We start from the raw sequence: 12,798 nt of genomic DNA, 5'->3' as shown, positions 1-12,798 counted from the left end.
TCCTTTTCTCCTTCCATTTTCTCAATTTCTGAATGGCAGTATCTGACTGTATTTTGGGAGCAAAGAACTTATTCTCTGGTTTCATAGGTCTGCAGGTGGAGAGGGCTTTTACCCCAGGACGAATAGATCATACCAGAGTCTCACCCATACTTAGTTTAGATGATTTAGATGTTGAGATCTGGGACTTCTGAGCTGATGATATTTTAGATGAGCATTTGACAGGACTTAATATTGTAATGGGTTGAGACTTTTGGACGCTGGCATGGGGTAAGCATTTGTATATGGGATAGATGTGAATCTGGGGAGGCCAGAGGGCAGACTGTGGCAGGCTGAATAATGTCTACCAAGATATCTGGGTCCTAATTCTTACCTCATATGGAATTTTGTAGATCCTTAAATTAAGAATCTTGAGATGGGGAGATTACCCTGGATTACCCAGGTGGGACCTAAATGTGATGACCAATGTCATTATAAGTGAGAGGCAGGAAGAGATTTGACACAGAAGAAGAGAAGTTGATCTGATGATGGAAGTAGAGATTGGAGTGATGTACTTTGAAAATGGAATAAGGAGCCATCAGCCAAGGAGTACAGGCTGGTGCTAGAGGTTGAAAATGGCAAGAAAATAGATTTTCCCCTTAGAGCCCCCAGAAGGAGTTATCCCTGTCAACATTTTGTCTTTAACTCAGCAAAACTGATTTTAGACTTTTGGCCTCTAGAATTGTAATAGGATAAACTTGGGTTGTTTTAAGACACCAAATTTGTGGCAATTTATTATAACAGCCACGGGAAACAAATACATCAATCATTAAATTAATTTGAGGCTAATCTACCATTACTATATTCAGTTTTCCTGTCTAGGAATATAGTAAATCTTTCTATTTGTATGAGTCTTTTATTTCTCTCAAAGTGTTGTAATTTTATTTAAACAGGTCTTGCAAATTTTGAGATGGGTGCTATAGAGAATGGAATTATTTTAAACACTTTTTTTTAAAAGAGGGAAGCTATTTTGAATTTTTTTTTTTTTTGGAAGAATTAAGAAGGATAAACCAAGTGACAGTTTTTCTATTGGAAGTGTTTTTGTTCCTTTCTCCTGAGTACATGTTTTAAAGAATATGGTTTCTTTGGGATCAGGTATCACATTTTATATTTATTTGTCCTTCAAGAAGTTTAGCATAGTTCTAGGAACACGATGAATGCTGTGCTAGTTGAGTGTTAACCTTTCTTGGAATCCCCCAAGGGAAACAACTGCAACAAATCTCCTACACGGTCTTTATAAAGCTCTGGACATATCACAGTGCATTACAAACCGCTGAACATGTTTTTTTGGTCTTTGTCTTAATACTGTGCATTTTACTGTCTCGTTCTTTCAGAGGCAAGGCTGGAGTTGAAAAAATATATTGCAAAGGTCTCTGCAACTGTTACAGACACAGAAAAGGGACCAGGGAAGCTCTTTAAGGAAGACAAGGTACTGCATTGTGATTATAGTTTGTTCTGAAGTCTTTTGAGGTTTTTGCCTTGTTACCTGTAATTTCTACACTAATGCACTAGAGGTAGGTGGTGGTCCTCACTGCTCTCTTCTCTCTCCCCACCTTCCTTCCTTTTTTCCTTTCTTGGTAAACTGCTGATAAGAAACCAATAAAAATTAAATGGAATGATACTGCAGAGTGACTAAGAGATGTACTCAATATTACACCCAACAACACAAATGAATCTTAGAAATGTAGTGTTAAGTGGGAAAAAAAAAGCATCAAAGAATACATAGACTTTTATAAAGCTCAAAACCAAGCAAAACTAAGCTATATTGTTTAGGGATGCCTGAATATGTGGTAAGAGTATTTTAAAAGAAAAGCAGAGGAATAAGCACAGATCGTGATTATCTCTTGGAGGCGGGCAGGGGGATGAACTAGGGAAGGGCACAGAAGCAGCGTTAATACCACTAGCAGTGTTCTTGGGATCCACTGATACTCATTTCATTATTTTGCTTCAAAACTTAGATCTGCATCATATACTTTAGAATTATGTATATACATGTTACATGTTTTATAATGTATCAAATTTTACAGATGGTGAAAAAAGATACACAGATGTATAGATGGCTAATTGTAAAGCCAGCTTGCCACATTTACTGTATACTAAGTACATGTGAATTAGTTTATTAATTTGAAAAAAAAGATATGCTCAAGGTGTCAGAAATTGTATTGGTTTTGAATTACTTCCTGCATTTCTGTGTAGGATATTCTGTGAATTTTCTGTGACTTATAATTCTGATGAGAAAGAATTAGCTATTGCTAAAGTGTACAGACATCATCATGTCTGAGAACATGATAAGGTACAATTGTTTGTAAAACACTTTACAAAATCTCTTATGAAACAAACAAAATATAGGCAAAATTCTATTAGAATAGCTATCACAGCTATTAGATCTGCAAAACATTCTGGCACAAACAGTGCTTTGTCAAACTAATTAATATAACATCCTTTTTTAATTTCAATTTTTAAATATTTGGTTATTTGAACTAGAAAATCTGATGTCCATTTAGTAGTGATTAGAATAAAAGTGAAACATCTAAAGCAAACTTAATATTTTCTCTTTTCCCTTTCCAGTCTTATCACCCTGTGATTCTAATAACAATTTTGCGTTAATCTCATCATACTGTTCCCTTCACTTATATAAACATATGTATGCACACATACGGCTTTGTAAAAGATTTTGTTCTAATACAAGTGGGATCACACTACACAAATTTTTCTTTAATTTGCTTTTTTCCTTTTTAAGAATATGTTACGAATATCTTTCCAAATCCACTTGGTTCTACATTCTTCTGCATATACTACTGCTTATTTATTAATATTGACAGGACATACAATAAATTTATTCATGTCCCTTTATTGTTACAAACCATAGAATAATAAACACCAGCAGTCAGATAGCAGCAGTTTGCTGTGCACATGCAGAGGGTGGATTGGCAGTGCACACTGAGAGGTTTTCAGTGAGCTGGAGCTCTCCTTGCATTTCGTGCATTTCCTCCTCCTGTGAACCACCTGAGAAGGAATAAAACATCAGCACTGTCTCTGGGTTGCATGCAGTGCATACCATCCATCTATTCTTTTCCAACCTTGCTGGACGTTTTCTTTATCCCCAGGGCTCATTGAAAGTAAAGAATTAGAGAGTAGGGTAGAGAAATGGGGAAGGACGGCTTCATGACTCTAGATGAGAAGTTTCCTTATCCTCACATTCCGCTGATGCTAGAGCTGCTGTCCAGGATTGTAGCCCCCAGCCATGTGTGGCTGTTTAAAGTAGAATTAAATAAAATTTAAAATTCAGTTCCTCAGTTACACTAGCCACTTTTCTAGTGCTCCCTAGCTGTGTATCTCTAATGGTGACTGTTGGGTAATGCAGATACAGAACTTTTCCATCATCACAGAAAGCTCTGTTGCACAGTGCTGGGTTAGAGAGACTGTAGAATTTTATGTTTTAATAAATAAGTGGAAAGTAAACTCTTTGCTTCTGTCTCTAGAATACTGTCCTCAATGCATGCCGTGTGAAAAATGAGTGGTTGGAAACCCACCTGGAAGCTTCCATTAAGGAGGTTTTTGAGCAGAAACAGCAACTGGAGGATATTGTGACTCCTATCTTCACAAAAATGGCTACACCACGTAAGTTTTGGATAAAAATGGTTCGAGTGTCAGAAAAGATGAAAATTAGGTTCATTGTTGTTATGTCCAAGATACTCTGACTTCAATAGTCTTCATTAAGTAGTCGTTAACCTTATTACAAGCACTAATCTATATAACTCAGTTTCATTAATCATTTCAATACTTTTAATAACTAAAAATAACGACTGAGTTATTTCTATAGAGAATGTCTAATACTAATCTTATTACCATCATTAATCATTTAATTTTATTTAATTTACTATGGTTTTGACCAATGATTTTCAACTACAAAGGCATGTCCTCCAAGGAAATAGAGTGGCAGATTTTGAAAAGATATTTTCAGTATTATAACTCTATAGCTTGAAAAACCTGTTGTGGGAGTACTGTCCTGTCAGTGGGGAGGGTGTACTATCAGAATTTTGGTAGCAGGCATACCGAAGATTTAAAAAATGTCAACTTTATTGAGATAGAATTCTCATACCATAAAATTCACCATTTAAAAAATATACAATTCAGTGGTATTCAGTATATTCTCAGAGTTGTATAATAATCACCACTCTCTAATGTTAGAACATCTTAACACCCCAAAAAGAAACACCTTATCTATTAGCAGTCACTTGCCATTTCTCCCTCCCACAAGCCCCTGGCAACCACTAATTTATTTTTTATCTCTATGGATTGCCTGTTGCGATCATTTCATAGGTAGAATCACAGTCTATCACCTTTTGCTTCTTTCACTTTGCATAATGTTCTTCAGGTTCATTCATGTTGTAATATGTGTCACTGTTCCTTTTTATTGCTGAATAATAGTCCATTGTATGGATTCAAATTTATCCATTCATTAGTTGATGGACATTTGAGTTTCTGTTCTTTTGACTATTATAAATGATGCTGCTGTGAAATTTTGTGTACAAATTTTTGTGTGGCTTCATGTTTTCTCTTGGGTATATTTTTAGGAATGGAATTCCTGAATCATATGGTACCTCTATTTCTAACCTTTTGAGGCACCACCAAACTGTTTCCAATTTTCCATTCCCATAAGCAATATATATGAGAATCCCAGTTTCTCCACATCGTTATCAACATTTGTTATTGTCTTAAAATTTTTTACTTTAGCCATTCGAGTGGGAATGAAGTACCTTAATGCAGTTTTGATTTGTGTTTCTTTAATTACTGATCATGTTAAACATTTTTTCATGTGCTTACTGGCCATTTGCATACTTTCTTTGGAGAAATGTCTGTTTGAATCCTTTGCCCATTTTTAAGTTGAGTTGTCTTCTTGTTTCTTTTTTTTAATGAAGTATAGTTGATTTAAAATATTATATTAGTTTCAGAAGGTATACAGCATAATAATTCAATATTTTAATAGAATTTAAAGTTATTACAAAATAATGACTGTATTTCCCTGTGTTGTATAATACATCCTTGTTGCTTACTTATTTTATCCATAGTAGTTTATGTCCCTTAATCCCCTGCCACTATCTTGCCCCTCCCCCTTCGCTATTCCACTGGTAACCACTGTTTTATTCTCTGTATCTGTGAGTCTATTTCTGTTTTGTTATATTCATTCTTTTTAAAAATGTTTTAGATTCCACATGTAAGTGATAACATAGAGTGTTTGTCTTTGTCTGACTTATTTCACTAAGCATGATACCCTTTAGATCCATCCACATTGTTACAAATGGCAGAATTTCATTCTTTTAATGGTTGAATAATAGTCCATTGTATATATGTACCACATATTCTTTATCCATTCATCTGTTGAGGGACACTTGGGTTGCTTCTGTATCTTGGCTATTGTAAATAATGCTGCTTCGAATGTTGGGGTGCTTGTATCTTTCCAAATTAGTGTTTTCATTTTCTTTAGATATATACTCAGGTGTAGAATTGCTGGATCATAAGGTAGTTCTATTTTTAGTTTTCTGAGGAGCCTCCATACTGTTTTCTACAGTGGCTGTGCCGATTTACATTCCTACCACCAGTATACTTGGGTTCCCTTTTCTCTGCATCCTTGCCAACATTTGTTATTTGTAGACAGTTTGATGATAACCATTCTGACAGGTATGGGGTGATTATTAATTGTGGTTTTGATTTGCATTTCCCTGATGATTAGAAATGTTGAGCATCTTTTCATGTGCCTATTGGCCATCTGTATGTCTTCTTTAGAAAAATGTCTGTTCAGATCTTCTGCTTGTCTTTTAATTGAGTTGTTTTTCTTTTTTTGATATTGAGTTGTATGAGCTGTTTTGGATATTAATCCCTTGTCAGTTGTGTCATTTGCAAGTATTTTCTCTCATCCCGTAGGTTGTCTTTTTGTTTTGTCAATGGTTTCCTTTGCTGTGCAAAGGCTTTTAAGTTTAATTAGGTACAATTTGTTTATTTTTCCTTTTGTTTCTTTTGCCTTTAAAAAAATATTGCTATGATTTATGTCAAAGAGTGTTCTTCCTATGCGCTCTTCTAGGAGTTTCATGGTTTCAGGTCTTTCATTTAGGTCTTTAGCCCATTTTGAGTATATTTTTGTATATGGTATGAGGAATCACTCTAATTTTATTTTTTTACATGTAGCTGTTCAGTTTTTCCAGCACCACTTATTGAAGAGACTGTCTTTTCTCCATTGTATATTCTTGCCTCCTTTGTTATAGACTGATTGGCCATAAGTGCATGGGTTTATCTCTGGGCTCTCTTATTCTGTTCCATCGACCTATGTCTGTTTTTGTGCCAGTACCATGCTGTTTTGATTACTGTAGCTTTGTAATATAGTCTGAAGTCAGAGAGTGTGATACCGCCAGCTTTGCTCTTTTCTCTCAAGATTGCTTTGGCAATTTGGGGTCTTTTGTGGTCCCATATAAATTTTAGTATGGTTTGTTTTAGTTCTGTGAAAAATGCCATTGGTATTTTGATAGGGATTGCATTAAATCTGTAGATTATTTTGGGTAGTAAGGACATTTTAACGATGTTAATTCTTCTAATCCAGTTCATTGTATCATCTTCAGCTTCCTTCATTAATGTTTTATATTTTTCAGACTATAGGTCTTTCACCATCTTGGTTACATTTATTCCTAGGTATTTTATTCTTTTTGTTGTGATTTTAAATAGGATTTTAAATGGGATTGTTTTCTTACTTCCCCTTTCTGATAGATCTTTATTAATGTATAGAAAATTAACAGATTTTTGTATATTAATCTTGTATCCTGCAGCTTTACTGAATTCATTTATTAGTTTGAATAGTTTTTTGGTGGAGACTTTAGGATTTTCTGTGTATAGTATCCTGTTATCTGCAAAATAGTGACAGTTTTATTTCCTCCTTTCCAATTTGGATAACATTTATTTCTTCTACTTGTCTGATTTCTGTGGCTAAGACTTCCAATACTATGGCAAATAGAAGTGTTAAGAGTGGACATCCTTGTCCTGTTTTTGACTTTAGAGGGAAAGTTTTCAGCTTTTCACTGTTGAATATGATGTTAACTGTGGGTTAGTTATAAATGGTCTTTATTATGTTAAGATGTGTTCCTCTATGCCAACTTTGATGAGAACTTTTTATCATGAATTGATGTTGAATTTTGTCATATGCTTTTTCTGTGCCTTTTGAGATGATCATCGGGTTTTTACCCTTCTTTTTGTTAATGTGCATCACATTGACTAATATGCATATGTTGAACCATCCTCACACACTGGGAATAAATACCACTTGATCATGCTATATGATCCTTTTAATGTATTTTTGAATTGGTTTGCTAGTATTTTGTTGAAGATTTTTGCATCTAGAGTCATCAAGAGATATTAGCCTGTAATGTTCTTTTTTTGCAATGTCTTTCTCTGGTTTTTGTATCAGGATAATGATGGCCTCATAAAATGAATTTGGGTGTCCCCTCATCTTTAATTTTTTGCAATAGTTTGAGAAGGATAGGTTTTAGCTCTTCTTTATATTTTTGGTAGAATTCTCCTGAAAAGCCATTTAGTCCTGTCTTCTGTTTTTTGTTGTTGTTGTTGTTGTTGTTGTTGTTGTTGTTGTTGTTGTTGTTGTTGTTAGAGTTTTATAGTTTTAGCTCTTACATTTAATGATCCATTTCAAGTTTATTTTTGTATATGGTGGTGAGGTAGGGGTCCAACTTCATTCTTTTGAATGTGGATGTCTGGTACCTAAGATTTTTATGTTTATCAAAAGGAGCTGTGGGTTTTTTTTTTTTAAAGGTTAAAACACTTAATCTACTCTAGGTAGTACGACAGGATAGCCTTTGCCATCTGTACCCAACATCTCATGAGCATGCACATAGCACTCTCCAAGGTCCCCTGAAGGAATACAGGTGCCTTTGCACTGTCCTTGTCTTTAAGGAGTCCACCACCCAGTTTGTGAGTAAATATGCATACTTGAAAAGATAAACTAAATGCTGTGTCTGTTCAGGAAAGCCTAAGTGTGAAGACAAAGTATCATGAAGAAAGAGGAATTGCCAGAAAGGATAGGTAACCAGGATGGAATATGAAGAGAATTCTGGAATGAAAGCACAATATGATGATGAAAAGTTGAAATATGGGAATAGGGAAGTGGTCAATATCCATCTGGCTACTTATAGTTGAGTTTGAGTTCAGAAACAGTAGAAAATAAGGTTGGAAAGTCAGCTTGTGATCATTTCATTGAAAGTACTGAATTGTAAGCTTAGAAGTTTGGACTTCATTTTCAGGGCAGTGAGTTGCCATTAAAGGCTTTGTTTGGGGTAGGAGAGAAGAGGTATTAAGTAGTGGAGGGTAATTTGACTTTCCTTGCAAAATGAATTGGAGGGAAAAGAGACCAGAGGGCGTGAGACCAGTATAGTTCAGGAATGAGATGGTTAAAACCTAAATTGTTGGTTATACAGTTTTAATTGTCGCCTTCTCCCCCTGTGCCACCACTGCTGTTAGCCTGGCCCAGCAACCCTCCCTCCTTCCCTTCTCACCTCTGAGGAAGATATACTTCTCTCCTCAAATCCCCTCTTTCGCCTCTAAGCACCCAGTGTCTTGTACCTTCACGTTATAGAAGTGTTAGATCTGGATGGAACCTCTGAGATGACCCCCTCATTTTACAACGAAGAAAGTGCAGACACATCAGTCAGGTTAAGCAGTTTATTCAAAGTTACCCTATTCAATGGCAGAATTAGGAACAATAATACTGATTATATGAGGAGTGTGATCTCACAGCTTTAAATATTTAAAAAAAAAAAAGATTAGAGGAGAATACTTGAATTGACATACCAACACCAAGTTTTCATTAATGCCTGTTCAGGCTGGGACATACTTATTTATTTCATGTCCATTGTATTAAATACTAGCTTCTTTTTTGTTTTCTATTGCAAGCTGATTAAATGTAATTTAAAAATCTGCTTCCTTTCAGGTCAAGGGAGAAGTGCCAAATCTATATTCTAAGCCATGGTCAGAAAAGAAGTCAAGATCATACCTTCTACTGAACATATATTTTATAAAAGACCACATTTTTCTTCTATTATTTTTAAAGGCAAACCTATTCATGCCGACAAAAGTTAATAAAACAGATGTGGGGTTTTATAAAAGTGTTTTAAATATGAAATTAAATCACCCTTGTTTTGTTTTACTGCATTCAGCATGCTTATGTCTAGACTCTCTGGCCTTGCCTCTGCTCTCACAAATCAGTTTCAGGTCAGTTCCAGTGCTCCTTCCAGAGAGCACTTGGGTCTGAATCACTCACAAAGACCATGTGGATGCTCTAAGAGCCACTTAGGGAATCTAACAATTTTCTGTGTAATTGAGGAAGGAAATTTCTATTCACCTGAGGAATTCTATTTAAAAAAAAAAAAGACATATTGACTATTTCCAGAAGAAAAATTTGTTCTCCTTCTCTCAAAAGGAACGCTATGGGCTGACACCCTGGAGCAGGGAAATATTGAGAGTGGTTTGGTCAGGTCTTCTGCTTATACAACTGTTAATCCCTATGTCCAATTAAAATTCACTTTTAAAATGGGATATAGTCTCTTAGTAAATCTTTTTTTTTTAATCTTTAACCTTCTTCTGTCTTTAAATTAATAAACACATATCCACGTAGTTTTATGTTTAGATTTCCCCCATGCTCTAGGTTTGCTTGTGTAGTTATTATGACTGGCTCTATGTCATTTTTCCTTCTGCTTTATAGCTCCTGGATTTTCAATATCATTGTTGGTTTCACATTGGTGATTTGGAATGTCCTTTTTATCTAGTTTCTCTAGAGATTCCCTGAACCTTCTACTACTCTGTGACTTTCTGAGAAAGTTTTATAGAAAGAAAACGCTTCTCTTCTTTGTCCCACCCTGAAAGCTAGTTTTTCATTCTAGAGGGGAAGGAAAAGACATGAGCGATTCAGTCATTCCTTGTCAGTTGACGTTTTCTCAACCATGGTTTTGAGGTAGCACTGTTCTGAACTTGTCTCACAAAGTTTAAAGTTTTGAGATCTTTTTTTTTTTTCTAATCTATTAGCAATTCAGTTTCAGTTTCCTGAAGCAGAAGAACAGAGCAATAACCGTCACTCCCCTCTCTGGTAAATCCAGTGGGTGTCTGTGGAGCAGTGCAGAGGAAGAGACCTGCATTTGCTCCATTCTCTTAATGTTGTATGTTGTGAGAAGTCCACTGTCTTTAAGTGCTGCAATAATTAGGGACAAGGCCAGGTGCTGTTTTTGTTGTTTCTACTGTAATTCTGCATTTTCTGAGCCTTGATCTTGAAGGTGACATTGCTTTCCAGGCATGTGGTCCTGGTGATTAATTAGGGAAGGAGTTCTGAATCTCACTTCAGAGATTCCTAGGTAAGACGAAGGCACTTCTGGAGATTCCAAGTAGAAAATAAACCTCTCTCCCTGTTATTCATGGTTAAGTCTTTTTTTTCTTAAACTTTGTGCAGCTTTTGGTATATTTGCTAATGCTGCCTTCTTGAAACTCGTATTGGTACTTTTATGTCATCATGGTTCCTTGACTTTCTTACAAGCTATTTTTCTAACTCTTTCCATCAGCTGCTATGAATATGTTTGTGTCACCCCACCCCCACCCCACACCCCCAAATTCGTATTTTGAAGCCTAATGCCCAGTGTGAGTGTAATAGGAGGTGGAGCCTTTGCAGATGATTAGGTCATGAGGGCTGCGCTCTCAGGAATGGGATTAGGCCCTGAGAAAAGGGGCCCTAGATAGTCCCCTTGCTCCTCCCACCATAGGAGGGCACAGCAAAAAGACAGCCATCTAGGAGGCAGACGCTCACCAGACAGTGAATCCACCGGCGCTATGATCAGGGACTTCCCAGCCTCCAGAACTGTAAGAAATAGATGTCTGTTGTTTGTAGAGTACTTGGTTTATGGTGTTTTTGTTACAGCAACCTGAATGGTCTAAGACACCAGCTGCTCCTTTTCATCTTGCCTCCAGCTATGGGAACTTTTCAGGAGTCAATCCTGTCATCTAATTTTATATGTCAGTTGTAACTCAATGAAGCTGATTAAAAAGTCAGTCCTGACCCTTGGTGAAGCAATCTGTAATTCTGCGCCCCGTGACCTCTGTCCCCAGTGTCAGGAAGAACTTAGTCCCTCCTCCTTTGGGGCACCCGTAGGGTTATCTGTATTCTAGTTGGTCGTTCACGTGTTTGCCTCCCCATGTGCACTATGAGCTTTTTGAGGGTAGGGGCTTTGTCCTGTTTTCCTTCATACCTAAAGAGCCTATAACATAGTTAAGTAAGCAAATAATAGTTGAGTGAATTCTTTTTTGGTTCAACCATATTAATAGAATTCACTAGTTTTCATTCATTTGTGGAGCTTGTTCATCTTCATAAAAACAACTCCTGAATTCTTATCTCCATATTTTGCTTGTGCCGGTGCCCCATTTCCACTCCTGCTCCTCCCGAAGACAAGCCACACGCACATCCAGGATTCTGATTGTGTATCTAGTTTCTTCTCTAATCTTCTGTTTTCTAACCTTCATCTTGAATGCGGTATTACGTTATAGGCATGTGAACCTGGTGATTACCAAGGAATTCCTAGATCTCACTTCAAAGATTTCATTGATGTGAGGGTCTGAATATACATGCGTATCTACAGATCTATTACTTTAGTATGTTTTGAGAGATCTTGTGACCTACTGTTGCATTGAATTGTAGGTGTAGTCACAGGAGTGTTAAATGCCCTTATGCTTTGAGTTGAGCTGTTATACAGGTAGCTGCATGACTTTTTCTGAGTAATTCGTGGAGTAAATATTACTTCAGTGTGCATACTAGTCAATTAAATCACATCATTTGAGAGGTAGTCAAGCAAAGACTACATTAAGTGTTATGATAACTTCTAGACAGTGGTTCCTTAGGTTTTTGTATTTCATGGATTGGAAGAATGTAAAAAAATAAAGGGAGGAGATTGTTATGACACCATTAAGAAAACAACTAATATCTGCTACCACCATCATTTAATGAAATAAAAGACAATTTAATACCAGAAAAGAAGGGAAGATATGAGCTCAGTATAAGGCTCTACCCTTTAAGTTGAATAATTAAGTTTTATTATAGACTTCTGTGTTTTTCATTTTGCCATATATGATGGAGCTTCTGTCATGAATCACAGCTGACCTAAAGTCCAGCCTTTGGGAACTACTGCCCTAGACTAAGCCAAGGCCGGCAGACTGCCATCTAGGTTAACACGATGCCCCGAGTTGCAAACGGCTGACAGTCCGCCCAGTGTTTAGTCTAACATGTGACAGATTGTGTTTTCCAAGATGGCCACGTCTCCCATCCCAAATGCTCTTCTCACAGTAGGGTCATGACATTCCTCACATAGAGAGGTGGCTCTCTGTTCTCTCCTCTGGAACCTGGGCAGGCCTGTGACTACTGTGGAAGTAATGCTATGTGATTTCCATAGATCATAAGAGATAAAAGTGATAGTTTCCACCTAGTGCTCTTGAGATGCTCGCTCTTGGAAACCAGCCTGTGGAGAGACCCCTGTGGATGGGAACTGAGGCCTCAGATCCTCGCCCTGCCTGGCTGGGCCCCAGCCCGCGGTTGTCAGTGATGTGAGTCTCTTGGAAGCGGACCCTTCAGCCAAGCCACCCACAGCTGATGCTGTGCGGGGCAGAGACACGCCTCTGTTGAGTCCTTCCAGAATTGTAGATTTCAGCCAAATAAATGACTCTTGTTGTTTTAAA

General features: G+C 36.8%; 1 protein-coding gene across 1 annotated transcript in view; it reads left to right on the top strand.

Annotated features, from left to right (window-relative positions):
* The window catches only part of ANKRD45 (ankyrin repeat domain 45), a 33,518-nt gene extending 20,720 nt beyond the window's left edge, over positions 1-12,798 (top strand). Inside the window, exons 4-6 of the mRNA XM_010984537.3 lie at positions 1,371-1,465; positions 3,519-3,657; positions 9,023-12,798. Coding sequence (XP_010982839.3) covers positions 1,371-1,465; positions 3,519-3,657; positions 9,023-9,054 — 266 coding nt within the window. The 3' untranslated portion in view covers positions 9,055-12,798. The remainder of the gene's footprint in view (positions 1-1,370; positions 1,466-3,518; positions 3,658-9,022) is intronic.

Source organism: Camelus dromedarius, chromosome 23, assembly GCF_036321535.1.
Source record: "Camelus dromedarius isolate mCamDro1 chromosome 23, mCamDro1.pat, whole genome shotgun sequence".
NCBI classification, from domain to species: Eukaryota; Metazoa; Chordata; class Mammalia; order Artiodactyla; family Camelidae; genus Camelus; species Camelus dromedarius.
This window is presented reverse-complemented; position numbering and strand designations above follow the sequence as displayed.